Below are 26999 nucleotides of genomic sequence, written 5' to 3'. Positions count from 1 at the left end.
GGTCAGAGTTTACCTTCTCCTAGATGAGCTACCTTCCCAGGTTGATGAGCCCCATCTGCCCCTCATTTCTCTCTACAGCTCACACAGAAACCACCTCCTTGACCATTGGACCCACTCTGGGTCTCATCCAGTCAATCTGCTAGAGCCTGTCTTCACATACAGGGGAAATTCCTAATTCACTGAGGGTTTGATACCCAGCAGATACCATCACCTGGTTTAGCCGGCCAGTTGAAGCCATTTCCCAGGATGTGGCTGCTGTCACATACTGACAGTTTCCAGAAGACTGGTGCAGAATCTCTAGACCAGTAGTGGGAAACCTGTGACACCACATCTGTTATTCTGTGTTTGATTCTGGGCACCATAATTTAAGAAGGATATTGACAAGCTGGAATGTGTGCAGAGGAGGGCGCACAATACCATCAAGGGTCTGGAAGTCAAGCCTTATGAGGAACGGTTGAAGGAGCTGGGTGTGTTTAACATGGAAAAGAGGACACCGAGAAGAGATACGATAGCCATCTTCAAATATCTCAAGGGCTGTCACATGGAAGATGGAGCAAGCTTCTTTTCTCCTGCACCAGAGGGTAGGACTTAAACCCATGGCTTCAAATTACAAGAAAGGAGATTCTGACTAAACATCAGGAAAAACATTCTGACAGTAAGAGCTGTTTGACAGTGGAACAGTCTGCCTTGGGAGGTTGTGGACTCTCCTTCCTTGGAAGTTTTAAAGCAGAGGTTGGATGGCTGTCTGCCATGGATGCTTTAGGTGACATTCCTGCATTGCAGGGGGTTGGACTAGATGACCCTTGGGTCCTTCCACAGCTGTCAACCCTCCCTGCTGTTTCCCAATGCTATAATAAGGGAATTTCCCGCAAAAAAATGGGAAAGGTTGACAGCTATGCTTTCAACTCTACAATTTTATGGTTCTGTGATTCTGTGAATGGGCAGCTGATTTTCAAGGAGCCAAAGAAGTAGAATCTCTATGCACAGGATCAATGTTTTTACATTAATGTTGTTACATGCAGGATTAACAGTTTGACACGGGGACAGGGAACCTTTTAGATCCCAAGGGTTGCATTTCCTTCTGAGGGGCACATGGCAGTGGTGGGCCAGGGACAGAAGTGGACAGAGCAACCAATGCAATTTCTTCCTTCGTACAGCAGGCTAGTTTCTGCACACATACATCCACCCCCTGCTCTGTCCTCCATCCAGGCAAATAAGAGGAATTATCAGGGTTAAAGAACACCTTACAGCCCAGGCAAAAACACTTGGGGTGTGAAGCAGGGCCAGGGAGGGGTGTGGCCTTCAGGGAAGGGGTGTGGCCGGCACATAATTCTGAAGGCTAAATAGAGAGGGCTAGAGGGCTACATTTAGCCTCTTGGCCTGAGGTTCCCTACCCACAGTTTCCATACTTGGCAGCCTTAGCTTGGAGGAGGCTCTCTAAATCATCAGCTGGATCCTTGGGCCACACCGTTGGCAAGCATTACTACTCCTCCCCTGTGCGAAGCATTTTTTGACATTGGGCTTGGAGTTCATTTCCCCCCAAGTGAACCTGTGATCCCTCGGCTGTGTCAGAATTTGTTACCATGTAACTCCTCCCCCCCCCATACCCACACCATTGGCGTTCCCCATGAAAAGGCGTTCTGGATCCCCGTTACCAGAGGAGCAGCAACTTTTTTTTGCAGCAGAAACAAAGCAGTGTTTGCAGCAAAAACAACACAGAGCCTTTGGGCACTTTTAAGATTACATGATTTATGGCGGCATAAACATTTATGGCGGCACAAACAACCTGGGATCTGGTGAAGCGAGACGATAGTTGTGCTGCAATAAATCTGTTCACCTTTTAGGTGCCAGCAAGACTCTTTGTTACAAAGCAGTCCGATAGGCTCAGTGGGAGGAGGAAGTTGACCTGACAGGCAGATAGGCAGATCTGAAGCCCTGCTAGACTTGCACCATCAGGGTTGGAAGGCAGGAACAGACCCTCTTCCTCTTCCCATCAGTTGGCAATTATTATTATTTTTGAAAGATTTTTTTTTTACTTCCTATTATGCAAAGGCTGAAATACTTCTCCCCTCCCCACCCTTATTCCAAGGTCTGTGCTTGAAGATGAGGGCTTGGGATGGACTATATTCAAAGCCTCCCTGGAATAGCCCCTTCCAGATGAGTAATGACTAGACTAGAAGGGGGCACCCAAAGATGAACCTCCCTCTCCACTTGACTGGAGGAGATCATCTAAACAGTACATCATTTTCATTTTCATTATCATTATCATTTCTAATTATATCCTGCCATTCTTCCCAATGGCCTTCCAGAGACCGTAGGGTTCCGTCCTTAGATCACTGTTTGGTTCTTCTTCTGGAAATGAGCAATCTGAGCTGGGCTCCACTCTAGAATCTCCTGGCTAGGTGGCTTAGCAGAATACACGGATGGGTGAATGAAGATAAAGGCTTCTATGACTTTATTTGATACTTTTACACTTCTGCTTCCTGCATATGGGAGCTAAGAATGGGTTAGCATACGTGGAAAACTAGACTGGCCATACCATACAAATAAAATAACAAGGCAAATAAAGAGCAACAATAAATAACTACAAAACCATGAGCCCCAAACACTACAGTTTATAAGGTGCTACTGGAAGGTTTTTTTATTTTTATTTTGTTTCAACTACAATTCACGTTACAGATGCCTGGATTAACTTGAGCCTTTGTTTAAAGATGTCAGTGGCTGGGGAAAACAAAATGTCACCTGGGAGGCATGAGCTTTCGTGTGCATGCACACACAACAAACTTAGTTGGTCTCTAAAGTGCTACTAGAAGGAATTTATTTTATTTTATTTTATTTTTTACTATGGCAGACCAACATGGCTACCTACCTGTAACTGGAACCTGGGAGGGAGTTCTGTAATCAGGGTGCTACCACCAAGAATGTCCTGTCAGCACCCTTCTAGCTTCTGCAGAGCATCTCCTACTGATCAAAACGTCTTGAGTTTGTTGGTGCTGGGGAAGATGCTTCCTCAGGTACTTGTGTCACAAGTTGTTTATGGTTCCAGAGCTTCTGGACTGTCTTCCAGGATAGACTTTGATCCTATGAAGGGTGTTATGAGTGGGATAACAAGCAGACCCAGTAGCAGACAGGTGGTGCTGCACCACTCACCTGGCCTACCTCCAGCTGAGACATTTCTGCATACTGAGATAGGGGGCAGTAAGGTTGGTGCAGTGTTGGCACGCTGGTGGAGTCAATGCTGCCCTCCTGCTGGTGTGTTTTCACTGCAGCCACCTTGCCACTGCCTCGTCCCCCTCCCCTTGGTATGCAGCAAGTGACACAGCTGGAGGGAGGTTGCAGTGCTGTCCGGCATTGACCAAACCACTTGCATGTTGCATGTCGAGGTCCCCAAACCACCCCTCAAATGAAACGCACTTCACACAAGAATATAAGTTTAAGGTTTTTGGCATTGTTTTGGCCACAACTTTATTAAAATACAAAATATGTGAGTGGTTGCTTAGGCATTGGCTAAGACTATCTGTCCCGCTGGGGACAGAACTGACATCCACCCGCCTGTGGAGTCAGTAAAGGGGAAAACACTTTAGGGAGAGAATGTGCGCCCGTTCTCCCCTAATGCTCCCAGGGGCATGGCGAGCCCCTGGGTTCCTTTAACGGAATTCCCCGCACAGCAGCAGCATTGGAGGGGCAGCCACAGCCAACCCTGCCCCTCCACCAACCAATTTATAACCAATGCCTAACCGCCAACCTTACAAGTTGAGACTAATTGCTACGGAGTAGGCGAGAACCAGATGGCACCTGCCAGTTAGCCAAATGGAAAAATTCCTACCAGGCCCCTGCCCCAAAAGCAGACGACCCCATGACAGGCATAGCAAGGTCAACACAGAGGCCTAATAACAGGGAGGGAGGGCAGGTGATCCGATGCACGAAGCCAGGAGAGCTCCCACGCTGCGGGCAGGGTAATTTATAGGCTCTGGGCGGTCCATCAACAAATTGCAACATATGAATCTATCTCCCCAACGACACCCAGAGCCCAATCACAATAGTTGCCATCCATACCAATCCGCCCAACAACAGAGGGGTGGCCTGTTGGCCCCCACTGCAACACGTGCTCTCCATGAAGGAGAACCCGCTTTATGAGAATATCTGTTGGGATTAGGTGGCCCTCTTGTGCAGACTGCATCCCTGGCAACTCTCCTTTTGCAAATTAATTTCTGGCTCCCCCATTCACCTGCTTCTGAAGCAGCTCTGCCCCGTGCACCATGATTAACGACCCCTTAATCAGTTTTGTTTCCATAGTTAATCCAATTATCTGACAGCATTGTATTGGGTGCTATTTCATTGCTTGCCTGCTCTCACCTTTGCATCTGCACAATAGGCACCATGCTTCACTTTTTGACAGATGCATGCTTTATGTATTGTGCTAATAGATTTCTTGGGGTATTAGAACAATAATCATTATTTGGGAGCTTTGCACATGGCTGCTGTTGGAAACAAGCAAAGCACAGGGCTCTTGACTTGGCAGTTTCCCAATTTAGTATTTATTGTGGGACCGAAGAGGGGGAAAGGAACCAATCCTCAGCACCATTCTGTATTTAGGGAGCTTAATAATTTCTGGTTGGTATCTGATGCTTTCCTCCTTGAGATAGTGAGCCTGTGGGGCGGACCTTGTCTCTTTATACAGCAGATGACTCCCAGCCATCTTAACAATTTGGGGAACCCCACTGCACCAGCCAGCCTAAACCTCTCCCATGGCTCCTTTGCCTCAGTCTCTAAGGTGGAGGATTCTCACTGAGTGCTACAGCATCACCTCACTTAGGTGCTGGAAACTTGTGGGAACCATGGTAATTTGCATTTACCATGGCTCCCAGCAACTCTGAAACTGCTGTGGCACCCATGGGAATTCTTTTCTGATCTTTGAAAGTTAGGAAAAGGAGGTCAAGGAGGGCCTGCGTCTAGGGCTGCAGTCAGGGAAGGGCCTGGAACAGAAGCAAAAGAAATATCCTTGCATGGGTGCAATTCTTCTCCCTCCTTCATCTTGTGGTCGTAGGGAAGGGTCATAGTTATTCCTTCATTATGCAAAGGGGTTTTCTGCTGGGTATAATTAAATAGGGGCTGCCCCATCTTTGACCAGTCTTGGTCAGAGAGCCAGTGTGGTGTAGTGGTTAAGAGCGGTAGACTCGTAATCTGGGGAACTGGGTTCACGTCTCTGCTCCTCCATATGCAGCTGCTGGGTGATCTTGGGCTAGTCACACTTCTCTGAAGTCTCTCAGCCCCACTCACCTCACAGAGTGTTTGTTGTGGGGGAGGAAGGGAAAGGAGAATGTTAGCCGCTTTGAGACTCCTTCGGGTAGTGAAAAGCGGGATATCAAATCCAAACTCCTCCTCCTCTTCTTCTTCTTCTTCTTCTTCTACTGGCTCAGTTGGGTTGCTCGCTGTGCTCTGGCTCTGGTTGGTACCTGGATGGGAGACCACCTGTTTCACCTGTTTCAAAGGTGGGATATACCTTAAATAAACAAAACTAGGCTGCTTCCTTTTCACATGGGTGGGCAGACAGGTGTGCCAGGACTGATGAGGCAGTCAGTGGAGCTTGGACCACGCTCTGTCTGCTGCAGTCACCAGCAGAACCAGGCAGGCTCCTTTGAGCTTCTCGTCATTTCCAATATTTTCCCGCCCACTTTGGGTGGTGAAGTAATTTTGCACCAGGGATGAGGAAGCTGTGGCCATCCAGATGTTAGAATGCTCCATGTCCCACCCGCTCCAGCTGCTGATGGGAGCTATGCTATTCCAGCAGCACCCTTGTCTCCAGTCAGACATCACAGTAAAACAAGGTTTTTTTAAAATTTTATTATGAGTACACTTATATTCTCCGCCTTCCTTCCAAGGAGCAAAATGTGACATTCATGCTTATTCACCTCCTCTCCATTTCATCCTCACAGCAGCTCTGTGAGGTAGGCTGGGCAGAGAGATAGCATAGCAGGAAAATGGTATTCTGATTAGAATATGGCCAGAAGAATCTCAAGTATTGCAGCATATTAAGACAGATGGGTTGGGGCACTTCAATATCATACTGTAATTTTGAAATTAGGCAAATGCCTTGCATATTTTCCCTCTCTGGGTCACATTTTCTACCCTTCAGGGAGATGCTGGAATTTGAACGCAAAGGTCAAAGGACTGGTTTCTGCATTCTAAAAGCACAGATATTAACCTGGGACAATTTGTGTGTCAGTGTATGTGTTTAAAATATGTTGTTGTTGTAGTTCAGTCGTTCAGTCATGTCCGACTCTTCATGACCCCATGGACCAGAGCACGCCAGGCACCCCTATCCTCCACTGCCTCCCACAGTTTGGCCAAACTCATGCCAGTCGCTTTGAGAACACTGTCCAACCATCTCATCCTCTGTCGTCTTTGACAGAACACTTCGAGAACACTGTCCAACCATCTCATCCTCTGTCGTCCCCTTCTCCTTGTGCCCTCCATCTTTCTCAACATCAGGGTCTTTTCTAGGGAGTCTTCTCTTCTCATGAGGTGGCCAAAGTATTGGAGCTTCAACTTCAGGATCTGCCCTTCCAGTGAGCACTCAGGGCTGATTTCTTTAAGGATGGATAAGTTTGATCTTTTTGCAGTCCATGGGACTCTCAAGAGTCTCCTCCAGCACCATAATTCAAAAGCATCAATTCTTCAGCGATCAGTCTTCTTTATGGTCCAGCTCTCACTTCCATACATTACTACTGGGAAAACCATAGCTTTAACTATACAGACCTTTGTCGGCAAGGTTTAAAATATACTTTTTATTATTATCCCCCCCAAAAGAAAATCTATTCAACTTGTTCAACTGGATACAGATATTCACATGTTTAGAACTAATACGTTAGGGAAACAAATGAGAGTCCAAATTACCTGCATTAGGCAAATCAGCAAATTGCTTCCTAATTATTTCAGACGTGATTTGATTCTCTTTTCCTCCGCGTTGTGCAGATAACTGACAGCTCAAGCCTATACATGTTTACCCAGAAGTAAGCCTTGCTGAATTCAGAGGAACCGAGAAACCGAGGATTGCAGCCTAAATTAGCGTAAGGAAGCTCTTGCCCTGTTTACAAAGAGACCACAGTGGCCAAGTGCTACAAAGCTGCCTACAGCAGGGATGGGGAACGTTTTCTGGATCCTTATTTCCCTGACCCTGGTACGCCAAATCATCTGACACCAGTATGACGTCAGGTGATGGGGCTGCTGCACTTTGAGCCCTCAATTGTTGGGAATACAGAGGCCAAAACCGGGCTCTTTGAAAGCCCTTTTGCAAACAGCCCCCCTGCTGCTCTTTGAACCCCCTAAAGCCAGGTTCCACAGCTACAGATGGATTGGACATCTGTGGTCAAAGTCTAATGTGCGATATATATAAAAAAACCAGAGCAGTCCATTTGTTTGGAGTCTGTGGCTGGCCCTTTTCAGGGCAGTCTGTGCCCCTGATGTTTGCGGAGCCAACTTGGGCCTTCTCAAATTGCATCTGTAATGAAGGGGCGTGGTTCGGTGGCAGTACATCTGCTTCGCATGCAGAATTTCCCGGGTTCAATCCCTGCCATCTCCAGGTAGATCTGGGAGAGAACCTGGTTGGAAATTTAGTAATAATTACTATAGTTTAATCAGAAATACTGTGGGGAACAAGACGGTGACCAAGTAGCCTGTGTGCCTGATTGGCCTGCTGTTCAGGTGAGCATTGTTGATGTATAGTGGGACTTAAGTCATTATTAACTAATACCAACTCTCATTGATTTGGGAGCATCTGGATCTATTTAAAATCCCGTTGGTTTAAATGGTTCTACTCTGACTAAGTCCATGTTTATTACTTTTATATACTGATCTCATTTAGGGAGCTCTTGTGAGGCAGGCTAGTATGAAACCCTGCCTTGCCCGCACACTGTCTTGCCAAAGTGGTACAAGCGCTGGTTATCTCCTGCTTGGACTACAGCAATGTGCTCTACATGGGGCTACTTTTTTGAAGGTGACTCAGAAACTGCAACTAATCCAGAATGTGGCGGCTAGAATGGTGACTGGGAGCGGCCACCGGGACCATATAACACTGGTCCTACAGGTTCTTCACTGGCTTCCAGTACATTTCTGAGCACAGTTCAAAGTGTTGGTGCTGGCCTTTAAAGTCCTAAATGGCCAGGGCCCTGTATAGCTGAAGGAGCGTCTCCACTCCCATCATTCAGCCCGGACACTGAGGTCCAGCTCCGAGGGCCTTCTGGTGGTTCCCTCCCTGTGAGAAGTGAGGTTACAGGGAACCAGGAAGAGGGCCTTCTCGGTAGTAGCACCCACACTGTGGAATGCCCTCCCATCAGATGTGAAGGAAATAAACAACTGTCTGACTTTTAGAAACAGGTTTTCCACACCTATCAGCTGATCACCCATTCCCACCACCCTTCTGAGTAATACCCCTCCCCACTCCCTCATTATATTTAAGGATCTGGTGACTTCTGTTTCAGTGTATCTGAAGAAGTGTGCATGCACACGAAAGCTCATACCAAGAACAAACTCAGTTGGTCTCTAAGGTGCTACTGGAAAGAATTTTCTATTTTGTTTCGACTATGGCAGACCAACACGGCTACCCACCTGTAACTGACTTTTAGAAAGCATCTGAATCGGGAGGTTTTTAATTGGAAGCCACCCAAAGTAGCTGGGGCAACCCAGTCAGATGGGCCGGGATTAATCATCATCATCATCATCATCATCATCATCCTTTCATTATTTGTATCTCAACCATCTGACTGGGTTGCTTCAGCCACTGTGTGCGGCTTCTAACATATATAAACATAATAAAACATTACATATTAAAAGTATAAGAAATAAATTATTATTATTATTACACTGGTTCCCAGCAGGCTTTAATAAGTTAGTAACTAAAAAAGAATGGGGGCGGGGGGCGGGGAGGAAGCCTGTTTATTCTCTCTCTTACTACCTTGCAGTTTGTGCAAGCTTACATAGCAAGGGATATGTTTAAAAATACATCCGAGGTCCAGGTCCATAATAGAAGCAGTTCACCAATAACAAATGACTGATCATAATATCACCGTGCTAATGTCATGGTGACCCTTACATTGTTAAAGTCCATAAGATACTAGTTTTTCATCGGCTGAGTCATGTTAAACAGGAACAGATTGGTTCGTTCCTTTTTTAATATGACCCAATGCCGGGGAGTGGGGGGGGGGGAGAGGAGAGAAACACACCAAGTGAAACGTGGCTGTTTAGCCTCTCAGTACAAAGGCTGTTCCCTTCTGAACCTCCCTGCCCCCTCCTCCCCTGTAGCTAATAAAAGCACCCAACCAAAAAGACAGAAACAACAATTAAAGAGCGATTGAGTGACAGATGAATCGATGGTAGCATCCAGTTAGTTGCTAGAATAATAATAATAATAATAATAATAATAATAATAATAATAATAATAATAATAATAGGCCCCTTTACTTTGTAAGCAGTTGTTGTTGAGCATTTAGCCTGAAGGACGGTTTATACATCTTGTTTACACCTCCGAAACAGATCAGGAAGGCTGACATTGAAGCTGACTAACGTTGTTTCCAGGCTATAGTTTAGTGATTTGTTTGGCTGCTTTGCACTTTATTCACCCTAGCTTTCTGAAGTGCCCTGCCCTTTCTTTTACTTCTATGTAATCTAGAGTTCATTTCCCCCATCTTCTTTCTTTTTTTCTTACAGGGCAACATAACTATTTATGTGCCGGGCGGAACGACTGCATAGTGGACAAGATCCGCCGGAAGAACTGCCCTGCGTGCCGCTTGAGGAAGTGCTGCCAAGCTGGCATGGTGCTTGGAGGTAGGGAGTTTTGACTCCACAAAATCATAGAGTCATAGATTTGTAGAGTTGGAAGGGACCCTGAGGGTCATCTAGTCCAACCCCCTTGCAATGCAGGAATCTCAGCTAAAGGATCCAGGACAGATGGCCATCCAACCTCTGCCTGGATGGAGGAGGCCTCGGGTTCTCGTTTTCACAGCTGATGCCTGCCAGAGTGCCAGTCACATGTCACAAAGGTTCCCACCATTACCATGCTATGACCTCATCATGCCATTGGGTGGCATATAAACGAGAGAGGGCGCATTGGTTGGTTAAGCTATCATGGAGGAACACTGTTAATGGCTGCTGTTGTTGGCATCCATCTGCCTTGAGAGACAATGGAGTGTGCCTATGGGGGTGAAGTCAAACCACTGTAGAATCACAGCACCTGCTGTGGCCGCAGAGACTGGTAACTCGTAACTGCTGCTTTGCTGCCTTGGCAGGAGTGCCAACATGAATAAAATATTGGGGGGGGGGGGCAAGTAAGCCCCGCACCACATAATCAATCACATGACAAAGTGTGCGGAAACCATTGGAATGGCAGTGCCCATCAACTGGGAGGCGGGGGCGGCCAAGTGAATAGCACAGCCCCACCATGCCATCTGCCAGAAAACAATTCAAGCACAGTTCAAAGTGTTGGCGTTGACCTTGAAAGCCCTAAACGGCCTCGGCCCAGTATACCTGAAGGAGAGTCTCCACCCCCATCGTTCAGCCCAGACACTGAAATCCAGCTCTGAGGGCCTTCTGGTGGTTTCTTCACTGTGAGAAGCGAGGTTACAGGGAACCAGGCAGAGGGCCTTCTCAGTAGTGGCACCCGACCTGTGGAATGCCCTCCCATCAGATGTCAAGGAAATAAACAACTGTCCAACAAGACATCTGAATGTTTGACATTTTACTGTACTGTTAATGTTTGAAGTTTTATTCTGTTTTTAATGTTCTGTTGAAAACTTCCCAGAGTGACTGGAGAAACCCAGCCAGATGGACGGGGTAGAAATAATAAATTAATAATATTATTATTAAACATCTTTCTTTTTGCAGCCAAGCAGAGTTTCAGCAGAGTCGCTTGATAATTAAAGAGAACTTCTCATTACAGTGGCTGGCTGTGTGGCGTTTCTCTCTTGAAAGATAATGGACTTAGCTTACCCATAGTGCGGGAGGAGATTTCAAGTAGATATTGAAAAAAATGTCATTTACTTTGTCCCAGGAAACATGGATAGTAAGATATTGCAATTCTTTCTCCTGAGGTCTCTGCAGCCGCTGCTGCCCTGATGAGTAGTGCAATCAGCACTTTCCAGAGAACAGCTAAAGGCAGCGAAAGTGAACTGCATTTCGGGGCTATAGCAGCAGCAGCAGCAGCAGCAGAAGCTGTATTGTCAGATGTACAGGAAAAAATTGTGGGTGGGCAGGAGAGGCGACAGGTGACGATTGGAATCCTGTTGTGGCGAGGGGTGCAAATCACCCTTTTCCTGCATCACAACCGCCAAACGGAAGGGTGCAGTTGTTATGGCTGTTCAGTTGCTTGGGTGCACTCGGCAATGAGGTCCAGAGAGCAGACCTGAGCAGGAAAAGGGTGAAATGCAGTGTAAAACTCAGGGGTGGCCCCCTGTGCAGTTAGTTGGATGTGTCCAGAGAGGAATTCAAGAAGCTGTACAACCTTATTATTATTAGGTATATTATCAGGATGGCTAATTTGGGAGAAGGGATTGCTTTGCTGTTGGGTTTTTCTTTTTGCAAGTTGCTTGGGGAGCCTAAATCCAGAGTGCAAATAAATGCTTTAAGGAAATAAAGGCTCCTCTGGGTCTGGAGCTTGTCTGTAAGGAGGTTGGGCAGGAAAAGGAGCCCATTCCCAGTCAGAGTGTGAGGAGAGGAGATGGAGAAACTCCTAGTGAGGGCCTCAGTGCTTGTGGACGATCTAATCTTCAAACCGCTCATCCCTCGCATCTCTGCCGGGCACTAGGATGGAATCACACAACAAACAAGGGTTAAACTAGGATGCTGGGTTGGAATGTAATTACAAACCATAGTTAAAGCAAGCAGAGTTTCAGAAGCCAACTCTCCACTGTGGTTTACAACCCTGATTTGCTAGCCTCGAACAGACCAGGCTGGAGCTGGATGTACCAAGAGTGGAGCTTAACCCGGGGGGGGGGGGGCAGGGGGGGAGATGGATTGGTGTTGTATTCAGACTGGACCACAATTTCTCCATTATTCAGTTCCACTCATAAGGTCAAGCTTTTTAAGCCAGTATTGGTAAATCGCTGGATTGCTGTAGTGCTTCCACTTATTCAAAGAAAACGAACCAAGCAGCTGATTGACAACTAATAGCAGGCCACTTTTCATTCTCCTTGGAAAAGCACAGAAGGGCTTGTCGGTTGTGTCATTATTTGCTGTTAAGCATTTGTTAACTATAGTTCAAGGTTTGTAAACATTAGCTGCCCAAGGCCGCAAACAGGACACTGGGCAAAATGTGATTTGACTGGAGCACGTCGACTGTGCAAGTTCATGACCTGTGGGGTAGCGCAGATGTGGCAGGGCTGGTACAGGGATATCTTGGGATAGTGTCGCTGCACAGGAAACAGCCAGAGTTGTAAGGAATGCATCGTATGTAAGGAAACTGGGCTGGATCTAAAGGTCCTTCTGTAGATACAAAGAACTGGAGAGCTGGAAGTAATCCCAAGGGCCCTCTAGTCCAACCTGCATCACAGCTGTGTGTCTTCTGCTCATGCTAGAACCAGGTTAGGGAAGTTGTGACTGACAAATCCCATCATCCCTCCCCATTGGACATTCTCCTTGGAGCCAATAAGAGATGGAACCTCAGATCACCAGGAGGTACAATGGTTGTTTCTCCCTGTGCTAGAGCGTTGCCTAAGAAAGGTGACCCCAGATTTTCTTGGGCTACAGCTCTCATCTCAGAGGTGTATGGGGTGTTAGGGGACAGGCAGTCCCTCTGGTGGGGCACACACCAATTCTCTTTGGAAAAGCACAGAAGGGGTTGTCCTTCTGGGGTGGTTTGTCCATCTTTGGTCCCCATCTTGCACTTAGCTTTCACCTGTGGCTCCTAGAAGCTGTCAACATGAGACAGCTGCCTCACCCCAGGAATGGCTGCGGTTGGTTGGCTAAACCAGGTGAGGGTAGCCAATGCATCTCAAACATTCGGTGCATTAGGGACTTCCCCTGTAAGCAAAGACAGGCACCAGTGCATGGAGTGGATGAGGCCAATAGTAGGTCCAACAGTCCAGAAGGTGGTTTCTGCACATGCTGTAGAAGGAAGCGAGGGGCAGATGGAACACATCAGCCTGGGAAAGTAGGCCATCTAGGAGAAGAAAAAGTCTGATCCTAAACCCCCACTTCCTTGCAGGATATCTTCAAGAGAAGAAAAGGCTAAGGAGTAAGCCCTACACCAGGTACCCCCAAACTCGGCCCTCCAGCTGTTTTGAGACTACAACTCCCATCATCCCTAGCTAACAGGACCAGTGGTCAGGGATGATGGGAATTGTAGTCCCAAAACAGCTAGAGGGCTGAGTTTGGGGGTGCCTGCCCTACGCAAAGCTGGGGTGGAGTCTTGAATGCCTCCTTCTGGCATCTCCTGCAGCCAAGCTGGTGCCAAATGTTTCCCTGAGACCACTGGCGGAGGAACGCGGGTTTGTGGGGGGGGGGGTGCAGTGTGCACCGGGTGTCAGCCGGGAGGGTGGATGACATCGCTGCACCACCCACCCCCAATGCTGCTGCGAGCGGCTAGCGACGCCCCTCCTGGCGCTCACCGTGTGGCCGGCAGGTGGCTAGGGACTCTCCCTGCATGGGCTCGCAGTGCCCCTGTGCTCACTGCACAGGTGGCCAAGGGCACTCGCCATGTGGGTGGCTAGCCCCGCCCCCGCGGACTGGTTAGCCCTGCCCCCGCACCGCCAGTGAGGCCAAGAGTGGGGTCTTGTTGTTTGGGCAGCCCAGGACCTCCATACAGAAAGCCCAGCTTGTGCCCCAGAGAGGTCACTTGGGTGCTTGCGAATGCAGCAAAATCAAATTGGGAGGCAGCAGTTACAAGTTACTGGTCTCTGCAGCCACAGCAGGCACTGTGATTCAGAAGTAACTGTCTTTATGCTAGGTCAGATCATTGGTCGAACTAGTTCAGTATTATTACACTGTCTTTTGTTGTTCAGTCGTGTCCGACTCTTCGTGACCCCATGGACCAGAGCACGCCAGGCACGCCTATCCTTCACTGCCTCTCGCAGTTTGGCCAAACTCATGCCAGTCTCTTCGAGAACACTGTCCAACCATCTCATCCTCTGTCGTCCCCTTCTCCTTGTGCCTTCCATCTTTCCCAACATCAGGGTCTGGCAGTCTGTATATTTGGAATTTTAGATGGGTTTTCTCTCAGTCCTGCTTGGAGATGCTGGGGGTTGAACCAAGGACCTTCTGCATGCAAGGAAGGTACTTTCCCACTAAAGAGTCTTCTTCTTTTTTTCAAATTTCATTCTTAATTCTGCACATTGGCTTGGAGATATGTTTACAAGGAATATGTAGCCTCTGCATGGGATTAATAAAGCCATTTTTTTTCAGCGGGCACATGAAATTAATATATGATTTGGAAAGTGTGTTTGAGGGCAAATGTAATTACTGAGCCGTGTGATGTAAAACGCAAGAATAAAAGCAATTTTGCTAACCTGATTTAGACACCTCGGTGATTAACATATTTTCGTACGTTACATGTATTTAAAATTGCAGTTCAATCACAACATTTTTGAATCACAGTGCGTGGAAGAAAATGAAAACGAGGTTTCGTAAATGGGTTTCTAAAGGCCTCCGTTCAGTATGTTTAAAATATGGGTTAATAATGCAAGCAACAGCCTCAATGACTCTGTCATGCTACATTGTTATTATAGGAAGTTAACAGCAATTCCAAACAAAATGAGAAAGGAACACTTTATATTTTCAAGGCATAAATCTTTCAAATAAGGCGTCTTAATAAGTTTGTCAGCAGGTGGTATTTGGGCATAAATTATCACTTTTGTGCATTCCATAGATAAGAAAGCAGTACAGTGGTACCTCGGGTTACAAATGCTTTGGGTTACAAACTCAACTAACCTGGAAGTAGTACCTTGGGTGGAGAACTTTGCTCCAGGATCAGAACAGAAATTGAGCGCTGGCAGCTGGACCATCAAGAGAGAGCTGGACCATCAAGAAGGCTGATCGCCGAAGAATTGATGCTTTTGAATTATGGTGCTGGAGGAGACTCTTGAGAGTCCCATGGGCTGCAAGAAGATCAAACCTATCCATTCTCAAGGAAATCGGCCCTGAGTGCTCACTAGAAGGACAGATCCTGAAGTTGAGGCTCCAGTACTTTGGCCACCTCATGAGAAGAGAAGACTCCCTGGAAAAGACCCTGATGTTGGGAAAGATGGAGGGCACAAGGAGAAGGGGACGACAAAGGATGAGATGGTTGGACAGTGTTCTCGAAGCTACCAACATGAGTTTGGCCAAACTGCGAGAGGCAGTGAAGGATAGGCGTGCCTGGCGTGCTCTGGTCCATGGGGTCACGAAGAGTCGGACACGACTGAACGACTGAACAACAACAAGCGTGCCGGCAGCGGGAGGCCCCATTAGCAAAAGCATTTCACAGGGAGGGCGCTGCTACTGAGAATGCCCTCCGCCTGGTTCCCTGTAACCTCGCTATGATCCAGCACTGTTCATAGACTTACATAAACGTCTTCCTGCTGCGACGTTTCAGAAATCGTTTCAGGAGGCTAAATATAGAAACACATCGCCTTCAACATTTTGTTCTTCATTCTAAAAAGGAAACATTCCATAATCCAGATATTCTTCTTTCTTTTTTTGTTAAAAGAAAACATTAAAAAGACTTTGGAAAAATGCCCCACCCCCCCGGGCTTAACACCTTCACTCAGGAGTAAGCCCCACTGAGTTCAATTGGTCTTACTTCCAAGTAAGCATGTGTAGGATTGCAGCCATCCAGTTGTCCATCCCCAGAGGAGAACCAGAAGGTTTCCAGTTGGGTTTGTCTGGCTCCCTCCACCAGCTGACCTGCTTGGCTTTCTTGCCAAAGCCCTGGTCGATCTTTGTAATGCAGCAGTGGGCTGGGTGGTTGATGCAATTTCTCATGGGGCTCCCATCATGTTTATCAGAGCCTAGAATGTTCCTTGGTTTGGTGCTAAGAGCAATGAAGCAGGCCGGGAGAGAAAAGGAAGGAGAGGAAAACTCCCAACAAATGCAGCCAAACACCACTGCATGGAGTTCACAGCTCCTCAGGGACACACACCTCCACTGCACCCTCAAGCTGGACCTGAGGAGGTCGTGCAGCCAACTGGTGCCTCCCACAACATGTTTGTGAGGTATCCTTAGGATAAAATCACTTGCCTCCATCAGACATTGACTATGTTATTATAGCAGGTGAATCAGGCAAGGCCTTATGAGGACTGTCTTGTCTACTTTCCAATTGGTGAAGGTGCGTAAAGTGCTTGGTCAGGTTTGTGCAACACCTTATATAACTGCTCCCTTATCTGGAAGGGGATAACCTAGTTTCAGTAATTACGATGTAGCAACCTCCAGATAATAGCGATGATGCATGCTTACATAGAGGGAATCTTAGGCCTAGGACTGATGTGGATATGGACCATCGTTCCAATTAAAGTACATTTATTCCTCCAGACTCAGTACTTGTCAAGTGGGGATTTCAGTCTCTGTTCACGTCTGTACATTTGGTAGTCCTGCCAGATGAATTAATGCAGAGCACGAGGGTGTGGCTTTCTGTGTGTGGCGTCAATGGCCTATATTTTTAGCAGGAACTAGAGGCAAGGAGCAAGAGCAAAGGAACAAGGGTGGAGCTTGGAGGTTATTTAAAGGAGAAACTTGGGGGGATATTTGCCTTCTTCCAAATTTAAATATTTGTCGGTGCATATTTTTCATGGCTGGCTGGCAAAAAACCAATGAAATGCATTAGCAGCGAGAAGGCTCCCACTTTCCTCTTCTCCTTTCCTCCTCCCCTGGTGCTTCTCCTCTGTGATTCCCTGTCTCTGATCCTGGCTTTAGGGAACAAACAATAGTTCAATCTTGCTTCCTGATTCTGGCTGGCAGCATGACCATGGATCTGTTTTGCCAGTTTGGTCACGGTGGCAAGATCAAAAGGAGACAACCAACATGTGCAAAGGGAAGAAGGAAAAGGAAGCACTACAGGCAACAGCCGATTTAGGTAAAGGTAAAGGGACCCCTGACCATTAGGTCCAGTCGTGTCCAACTCTGGGGTTGCGGCGCTCATCTCACTCTATAGGCCAAGGGAGCCGGTGTTTGTCCGCAGACAGCATGACAAAGCCACTTCTGGTGAACCAGAGCAGCGCACGGAAACGCCGTTTACCTTCCCTCCGGAGTGGTCCCTATTTATCTACTTGCACTTTGACGTGCTTTCGAACTGCTAGGTGGGCAGGAGCTGGGACCAAGCAATGGGAGCTCACCCCGTCATGGGGATTCGAACCGCCGACCTTCTGATCGGCAAGCCCTAGACTCTGTGGTTTAACCCACAGCGCCATGCACGTCCAATTGACGTGTGACCATGCACACGCCAAGAAGTGGCCAGAAAACAGGGCAGGGCATGGGCAAGGTGGGATGGCACCGGACAGAGGGGGTGTTTGCATGCTTTGCTGTCATTCATGGGGTCAGAAACGTAACCCCCTGTGTGAAACGTTCATTGGTATTCACCAATTGGTATTCACAGGATACCAAACCATGGTTAATGCCTGAACCACCCCAGTATTTTGTTATGGTCTTAGCCAAGTGTGGGAATGTTGTGGGTAGTAGGAGAGGATTAAATGTTATCCTTCATCACTCACACTAGTGAGTCAATAACAGAGTACGTTCCCCAGTATATTGCAAGAAGCTAGTTGGTAGATTCGTTTGAAGCAATCCAATCTGGCTTGTCCAGATTGGGTTTTGTTCTTGGTAAATCCCCTTTGTTCCCTCTTAAAAAGGAAAAAAAAAGACACAACGGTCTTTAATAATAATATCTTGGAGGTCCAGGGCCTCAAGGAGGTTAAACTGGCCTCAACCAGAGCCAAGGTCTTTTTGGCTTTGGCCCCCAGCCTGGTGGAACGCTGTATCGCAGGAGACTAGGGCCCTGCGGGACTTGACATCCTTCTGCAGGGCCTGCAAGATGGAGCTGTTCCACTTGGCCTTTAGTCCGGGCCCAGTTTGACCCCACTCTATGGGACCCTCTATGGGACCTCTTTGGCCCTTTTATCAGTTCATGTGGGACCAACATGGATAGCTGGCCCTGATGAATACTTGAGGTTCCCGGCCCCTATGGTTGTAATTCGTGGGCAGTCATTCAATTTTATCCTGATTCTAATTTTCAAGCTGTATTTTAATCAATTGTTTGATTGTGTTTGATTGTATTTGATATTTGATGTTAGCCGCCCTGAGCCTGGTCTTGGCCAGGGAAGGTGGGGTATAAATAAAAATTTACTTACTTACTTTAAAAGTAATGATAAGAAGTTTACTTACATTCAGTTCACAGTAGGTTCACTGAAGGCAGGCTTTAGCTTGTAGTTACAGAAGAGAGTTTGAGTTCATCCCATATGGGGATGAGCTCATGTGCTGCTTGCTGAGAGCCAGCAGGCAGCAAAATACATCAAGATGGAATAACGTGAAGAGGAAGGGAAGATGGCTGCATGACCAGCCCCTTTATAGGGTCTCACAGGGTCACGCCCATCTACCTGGTCACAGGCAAGGGGAGGATGCTCCAGATCAGGTGTGACAGGAAGTCCTCCTGGCTGGAGTAACATCCCCCTGTGTGTCCACTCTGGGCAAACAGGAAGTGTTGTATTTGACTGCTTATGTTACATCCCACAACAAGTATGAGGACCAGCTTCAAAAGGGATGTTCTCTGCCTCTTTCTGTTGGCAAGGATTATTTTAAACCCTTTATCTGCGGTGCCACTCCTGTTTCAAAGTGGAAACTTCTGGTAGTAAACAATTGAATTTGATGGACGCTCGGCCATCAAGGCTTCAAGTCAGGGTATCATTTACAGTCGGGGTTGACACGTTTGTGGAAACAAGTGGCTATTCGTAGACGTCAGAAATACGTGGCTGTTTTTAAAAAAATATATTTTCTGATGTTGAGCTGACATAAGTCGTTGGCGTGTCCTTTCCTAAATCCTGCTTGATGATACGCCAGGGTTTTGAACTGCTTCGTAAGGCTTATATTGGAAGGCATTTGGGTGTGGCTTTCAAAGTTGCCTCAGCTCCACGCAAGTTGCTCTTTATGAAAGAAGAACGGGGCCAGGCAGGGATAGGTATGCCTAAAGAGGGAGCAGATGAAATCAGATGTTATCTGCTGCTTGTGTGTAGCTGCCAGTTTGCATCGACGCTGTATGCCATCTATCCAATACAATGGATTGTTCCCCCACAGGACTCAAGCCAATGCTCCGTCTCCCTGTCATGGGGGAAATCACACACACACACACACACACACACACACAGGCCGTTCCCTTGCAGCCATAGAACCCTCTCACTGAAGTTGAAAGAAGCATGGTTTTCTAGCCACTAGAACAGGTTTATTTATTTGAACAATTTATATACGGCATAACTACGAGAGTCTCCAAGTGGTATGGTGCCCATGTCAGCTTCTCTAGTTAGCAAATGTGACTAAATTGGGCTCAGAAAACTTGGCGTCCCCTGGGTTAGAGTGTAGGCTAAGGATGTGGATGAGACCCGAGGGTCAAATCTCCACTTGTCCTTGGGGAACGTTGCTGGCTCTCAGCCTAACCTTCCTGACAGGGTTGTTGTGAGGATACAAGTGGGGAGAGGGGGAGAGCTATGCATGCCGCCTTCAGCTCCTTGGAGGAAAGGTAGCATGCAGGAGGGAATTGTTGCACTCTCCCCCAATCTCTGAGGGGTGCAGGATTCCAGGGATTCCATGCGCTTACCTGGGGTTCAGTTTCCTTGGAATGAGGGACAGCAGAGACTGTGGTGTCTGTACCATACACACACGCAATGGAGCGGCTCATAGCATTAGCACCTGAAGAGGGTCTTACTTCTCCTATAGCCACAGACTTGGAATTCATCAGAAATCGAGCATGGCTCTGTCTTTCAGCTGCTCGGCCTGCTTCTAGCTTCTGGTGCGCACACACAACTTTGCCCTTTGTATTTCTAGACAGTTGAAGGAGCGGGGCGGGGGGTGGCACACCAATTTTCTTTCTGGCACAGAGCCACTTCCTTTGTTACCTTGATGACCCATACATACTTAGGGGCCATGGCCAGTTGTTGGACCCATGAATTAGAAGGGACTCAGCCTACCACTGCTCACATCAATATGCTATTGCCACTTGTAACAATGAGCCCCACCCAAAAAACAGGGGGGGGGGGTTATTGGGATGTCTTTGTTTTTGTTTTTATTATGTATTTTGTGTCTTAACAGGTATAGGGTAGTAGTATACTACTACTACTAATAATAATAATAATAATAAGTGCTTTTTCTGGGAATACTCAAGGGTACGCAGTACTGGCACCTTTTTTCCTAGAAGAAAAGCACTGGTAAGAATAATTGTAACAGGAAACTGGTGAAAGGTTCCTTCAGTTTCTCTGTCTATGGATAAGGTGGAGAATGCCCAAAATCCATTTCCATACAGCTGCAAAACAATCACATAGAAATGTGAAGCAGTATATTTATATTATTGTAGTTGCATCACATTGCAACACTTTTAATTTATTGCTCAATTTTATTTTTTACTCATGATACGCTGCAAGGCCTGAAATGTTGACACCTCTCTATTGTGGTTTTGGCACGTGGGTGGCGCTGTGGCGTAAACCACCAAGACTCTTGGGCTTGCCGATGGGAAGGCCGGTGGTCCGAATCCCCACGGCGGGGTGAGCTCCCGTTGCTCTGTCCCAGCACACCAGTGCAAGTAGATAAATAGGTACCACTGTGGCAAGAAGGTAAATGGTGTCCCATTGCACCAGTAGCAGTTTAGTCATGCTGGCCACATGACCCAGAAAGCTGTCTGTGGACAAACGCCGGCTCCCTCGGCCTGAAAGCGAGATGAGCGCCACAACCCCATAGTCCCCTTTGACTGAATTTAACTGCCCAGGGGTCCTTTACCTTTTACTTTTACCTATTGTAGTTTGGGCACTGATGGGTGGCACTACAGGTGCCATTTGGTTGAGTCCTGCCATGGTCTTGCCATTGAGGACAAGGCCTCCATGGTGCCTCTTTGTGATCTCTCAAAATCAGCTGGTTATCTCTTGGTTTATTTCATCCATTTCGATGGCAACAGCACGCACAAATGGGCTTTCAAGCATACTTGCAGAATTGTTTCCCGCAGGAGAATTCCCAGACCTCAAGTCCCGAGCATTTCCCATAAGAACTGCAAGACCTTACCTCTGCAGTCTCAAAAGTGTTAATGAGGATTCACACTGGAAGGTGAAGGGATGGGTGGTGAAAGATATTGTGTGAGAGGCAGGGAAGATTTCCCAGGGGGTGGGGGGGGAGGCTGGGATAAGAAAGGGAAGCTCCCAGGTGAGAGCTAGGAGGCTCTAACACTTTTTGTGTGGGACAAGGGTTAAGCTACATCCTAGACAGAGGGCTTTGCATCTTCTTCTGATAGATGGCTTTCTATTTTTTTCTTTCACTTTTCCTCTGTTTTCTCTTTCGTGTGTGTGTGTGTGTGTGTGTGTGTGTGTTCTCCCCCCTTTTCTTTTCTCTTTTGGATGAGTTTGGGTTTTATTGCATTGTATGTTGAAAAGTTTTAACAAATAAACATTATAAAATAAGGGGGGGCCGGAACCCAAAATATATTAACAGCATAATCTGATGCCCATTTACTCGGAAGTTATATCCTGTTGGGACTTTGTCTCCAGTATGTGTGTTTAGGATTGCATCATTACAGTAGTTTGATTTTACTGTGGCAACACTTATTTTTGTGTGGAAACCAGCCTAGGGGTGCAGTTTAGACATATAAGATAAACACGTTTGGGGAGCTGTAGCATATCCAGCTCAGATGCCAGCAGTTGGGAAGGCAAATTGGTTAGTTGCACAATGCTGGTTACCAGAATTGCAGGTAGTTATACTGGGGGCAGCCATTGTGGTGCCTTCCAGATGTTGTGGAATTCAATACCCATAAATCCCAGGGGACGTGACCAATATTCAGGGGTGATAGGATTTGCAATCCACAATTTGCGTAGGGCGTCACCTTTGCTATTGCACCATTTTCATTCCACCTACAGCATGCATGACAACAGAATAATGAACTGCAAGGACTTGTTGTGTGCTTGGATATAACCAGGCGCTGATCTACTATGATCATAATTTAATGTAAGATTATTATTTTTTTATACCCTGCCCATCTGGCTGGGTTTCCCCAGCCACTCTGGACAGCTCCCAACAGAATATTAAAAAACAAGATAAAACATCAGACATTAAAAACTCCCCTCTTCCCTAAACAGGGTTGTGTATGAAAGGACCCCTAATCCCAGAGGAGCCCAAGAAGTGACTTGGTTCACATTGCTTAATTTTTGGGGGTCTAGTAGATCCAATTTGACTCAGTTTCATTTATGATGGATCTTACATGTAGATAACATTTCTCTAATTTTAACCCACCCCCCCAAAAAAATATAACTTCGAAACTGTAAGGCATAGTGAATTTTTATTCACACCAGTGACTTTGACACGTGAGATAATTCAGTACAGCAATTTTATTTAAAATCTGAGATATAGTAGTTGTTAGGAACGTCCCTGTCCCCGTCCCCCAGAGTGCAGGGAATGAGTTAGACTCAGAGACTGAACTAGGGGCCAACTCTGCAGATGAGAACTGCTTGTCAGAATCGAGAAAGGGCTGTTTGACCCCAACCCTTTTTGGAGAGAACTCTTACTAGTTCTCAAGGAGAGGAAGAATTGGAAGGCAGCCAGAGCGTTGCTAGGCAATCAGCAGATAAGCAGTGGTCTGAGTCTAGGTTGAGTGAGATTGAGGAGGAGGAGGGGGGGGACAACAGCCTCTCGGTCCCAAATCCAGGCGTTTGGATAAAATCAAAAGGCAATGGAAGGGCAGGAGGGGAAAGGCGGGAGTCTGGCGTCCTTCCAGTTGTGGGAGGAGTGAAACTTCAGACTGACCAACAAACGTAAATGTGAGCAGGCGAGAAGCCGGGCTCTGGATGTGTCTTTTTGTAAATAAACCTACATAAAACTGCCGGAGAGTCAATTACTTCTTATTGGAGCTTGCTTGTCTGCTAAAGATCATTAGGGTAGGTGTGTGTGTGTGTGTGTGTGTGTGTGTGTGTAGATAGATAGATAGATAGATAGATAGTAGTGGTCTGTCATGGAACAATCCCATTGAAGAAGGAAACAGTGGTTACCCAGAGCTTGTTGCTTGTTGTGCAGGGATCTCCGAAGCAGTTCAGGTTTCAGGGTCCCAAAAATGTAGGTCTGCCTATGGGATCAGGCCAATGGCCCATCTACACCAGCATCCACCAAGCTGGATTTGAACAGAAGAGCCCTCTCCCCTCCCATGGCTTCCAGCAACTAGTGTTCAAAGGGTTTATGAGCACAGCCAACATAGCTAGGAGCTGCAGAGTTGGTTGTGGCGTACAAATTATTTTATTGCTGCTCTTCTCCAGATTACGCTTCTGTCTGTGGTTGATGAGAGGCGAAATCACACCAAATGAGAAAGCGCCTGCCTATTTCTTTTACGCAGTGGTACCGTTTCATACTTTGGACTGGATTAGTGATACATTTGCTTAAAAACCAGGAATGTGGGGCTGTTGATCGCCCTCACTGGAGCATTCTCTAACCCTGGCTAGCAGTGCCAGAAGAAATACAGGGCTTTTTCTGCAGCCGGAACTAGCCAGAACTCAGTTCCAGCACCTCTCAGTTGGGCACTATTGAGAACATGGGAGACGTTCATGTTGAGTTCAGGCGCCTCTTTTTCTAGAAAAATAGCGCTGTGTTTTCCACAATGTCCCACAGAACACAAGTTGGTCTTGCTTGCTTATGGAAAGGCAGCCAGTAGGGAACCACATGTCATGTGAGCCAGAAAGATAGCATGGCCTTGGAATGCATCAAATGAGGGTCTCTCTCAACCATCCATGTGGGGCTCCTGAAAACTGCTAGTCCCCGAGGGCCATGGATGTGATGTCAATTGGGTGAATGCAATTAACTTGCATTGTTACATAGATAGAAGCCACAAGGAGCAGCCATGGAAGTACAGTGGTACCTCGGGTTAAGAACTTAATTCGTTCTGGAGGTCCGTTCTTAACCTGACACAATTCTTAACCTGAGGTAGCACTTTAGCTAATGGGGCCTCCACCTGCCGCCGCACACGATTTCTGTTCTCATCCTGAAGCAAAGTTCTTAACCCGAGGTACTATTTCTGGGTTAGCGGAGTCTGTAACCTGAAGCGTCTGTAACCTGAGGTACCACTGTATGAGGCAGGGAGGGGATTTTTTTTAACTCTTTCCTTGGTGTGGTGTGGATAAACAATGCACCTCTCAGATGTTGCTATTTGCATTTCAAAGGAAACTTCCATTTATGTCAGTGGAAATGTCATTTGAAACGCAAATAGCAGCTACTGTGAGACGTGATTGATTTATTTATTTATTTTTGTTATTATTCCCCATGCCTGCTGTTTGCAAGTCAAAAAACATGGGATGTTAATTGCATTTGCCTAATTAACGTCACATCTCATTTGGCCCCGAGTGCCTTCTCGACTTCCCGGTTTTTTTGCAAACTAAATTTACTGCTGGCAAAGAGGGACAGTGCAAGCCTACGTGGATCATTAGCAAACAAGTCGAGCCCATTGTGCTAACCTTCTGATCCTAGAAGCTGGCGACGTAACTGCTTTTCCAGGACTTCAGAAGCTGTTAAATTTTAACAGGATAGGTCCTGCTAGCCATCTTGCATTTTGGAAGGGTGGAGTGCAGATCGGCTCAATAAATTACAGGTAAATTTGCGGGATGCAGCTGAAATAAATGTAGCATTTGGATGAGGAGTGATGATCATTTCATTGATGAGGGGAAAGAGAAATTATCCAGCCATTCCTTGTGTGTGGCTCAACATTTGCGGTGACTTGTTTGCTGTCTCCCACACCCTCCCTCCCATCTTCTACCAGTACTGTACAAATATATTACTTTGGCCATCACTTCGCATACTTCAAAGTGAGCTCAACTTAGAGGGAGGGATTCAACTCATTTTGAGTAAACATGACCTTAGTCATGTTCATTAATTCTAATGGGTCTCAGTAAAATGTAGCTTAGTACCGCCTAGTGTATTTCCAGAAAATTGCTAGGGAAATTTGGGCGGGGGGCGGGTGGAAGGTGGCCACCACAGAAAAAAACCCCCACAATGTCTAGTATTCAGATAAGATCCTGCAAAGGTAGGGGTAGGAAAGAGAAACTTCTCAGAACACCCACCCACTCCAATCACACATGAAAACAAAGACCACCACAGCCAATCACAAATGAACAACCACACCCTAGGCCAACCCCAACCTCTCTCACCACCAAAGGAACACGAGCGAACAAAAGAGAACCTGCACAAGCAACGCTGACATCAAACTCTACATATATTAAGTAAAATAGAAGCATCATCACTTCCCCACCCTGCCCACCTCTCCCCCCCTCTTCTTCCCGATGTCTCAACAAATGAAACCGATTTGTAAACATGATAAATGGAAAAAATACGAGAGAGAGACATTGCACATACTTTTTGTAAATCAAGAAACCTTTAATAAAAAATACTTTTAGAAAAGAAAAAGAAATGTTCTCCGGAAAACGTCTTCTAAGGAATTTCAGCTTGTATCTGCTTCAAGGAGCCATTGCAAGGCAACACATTCTTTTTGTTAAAAAAAAAAAGAGATTGCTCTAAAAGTTGACAGCTCTTAAGACCCAGAAACTGTCTTTTGATCCACAGTGCAGATGTACAACATCTGGCTTTACAGCTGTTCATTCTGCAACTGGGCCACACGGCACATGCTGTTGTGCAACTGTGTGTGTAACTTATTTCCATTTGATGAAAATCAGCTGCCAGAGCCTGCTTCTTTTGAGATTTTCTGTCCAAAATTCACCTCCCTACCCAAGCTGCTAACCCTGCCAAGATCTTTTCTTTTGAAGAAAAAAGTGCACCAGGGTGGGTATGTTGTTGTTGTTGTTGTTGTTGTTGTTACAAGTCAAGCAGACTTAGGACTCAGCTAGGCTGGTAAAGAAAAAGCAATTTATATGCGTTTTATGTGCGATATAACATTGTGCCACCTGTTTTCCCTATTTAAATTTACAACGCTTTACACTGAAACGCTTCTTTGATATGTCCAGATCCAGCATTGCACTCAACGTATGACATACAGTGGTACCTTGGTTTAAGAACAGTCCTGTTTACAAACAATTTGGTTTATGAACTCTGCAAAACCAGAAGTAGTGTCCCGGTTTGCAAACTTTACCTCAGTCTAAGAACGGAATCCGAATGGTGGAAGGGCACCAGCGGCGGGAGGCCTCATTAGGGAAAGCGCGCCTCGGTTTAAGAACGGACTTCCGGAATGGATTTAGTTCATAAACCGGGGTACCTACCACTGTATTGAGTTTGGTCTTCACAGTCTTCTTTCAACTTAACTTCACAGTCTCTGTGTAACTCAGCCCCCTCTTACTGAGCCCTATCTAGCATTTTATCTTGTCAGGTTCTGTCTATAAATTCTCCACTTTCTCTTGAGATTGGCTGACCTGGTTGGCTTCTGGGTCTTCAGGAGGGTGACCCAAGGTCCGTCCACCACTGATGGAGGAACATGGGCTTGTCTCTGGGTTTGCCAGGCACCCTGGGCTTAAGAGAGCCCGGCGGGTTTGAAGTCACAGTAGTAGGCCAATATGTTTCCACAGTCTATTAGCTCCAAGCTGAGGAGAACAGGCTGAGAGCCAAAGCAAGCCTCCTTTGTGGGCAGAATCTCCAGCTGCCCTTCCCAGTCCCAGGTTTGGAGGGGTTCAGAGAGATTGGGGAGTTGCACCGGGTCTTGTGCTGTGTTCCAAAAGGGCAAAAGTCATTCCTCCTCTTTTTTTGCCGGGGTGTGTGTGTGTCAGCATGGTCCTGGTGCCCGCAAAGTTTTCACTGGTCACGCCCAAGTTTTAGGGACCCTCTGCTGTGCCTAAAATTCGGCAGAAATGCCCAGCCTTCTTTCAAACAACTCAGGAAAG

General features: G+C 46.7%; 1 protein-coding gene across 1 annotated transcript in view; it reads left to right on the top strand.

Moving 5' to 3' along the window:
- PGR (progesterone receptor) overlaps positions 1-26999 on the top strand; it is a 54382-nt gene that overhangs the window by 14148 nt on the left and 13235 nt on the right. The window contains exon 3 of the mRNA XM_033146165.1: positions 9706-9822. Coding sequence (XP_033002056.1) covers positions 9706-9822 — 117 coding nt within the window. The remainder of the gene's footprint in view (positions 1-9705; positions 9823-26999) is intronic.

This window comes from Lacerta agilis, chromosome 4, assembly GCF_009819535.1.
Source record: "Lacerta agilis isolate rLacAgi1 chromosome 4, rLacAgi1.pri, whole genome shotgun sequence".
Taxonomy (NCBI): Eukaryota; Metazoa; Chordata; class Lepidosauria; order Squamata; family Lacertidae; genus Lacerta; species Lacerta agilis.
The sequence above is the reverse complement of the archived record's forward strand: the minus strand, read 5'-3'. Positions and strand labels throughout refer to the sequence as shown.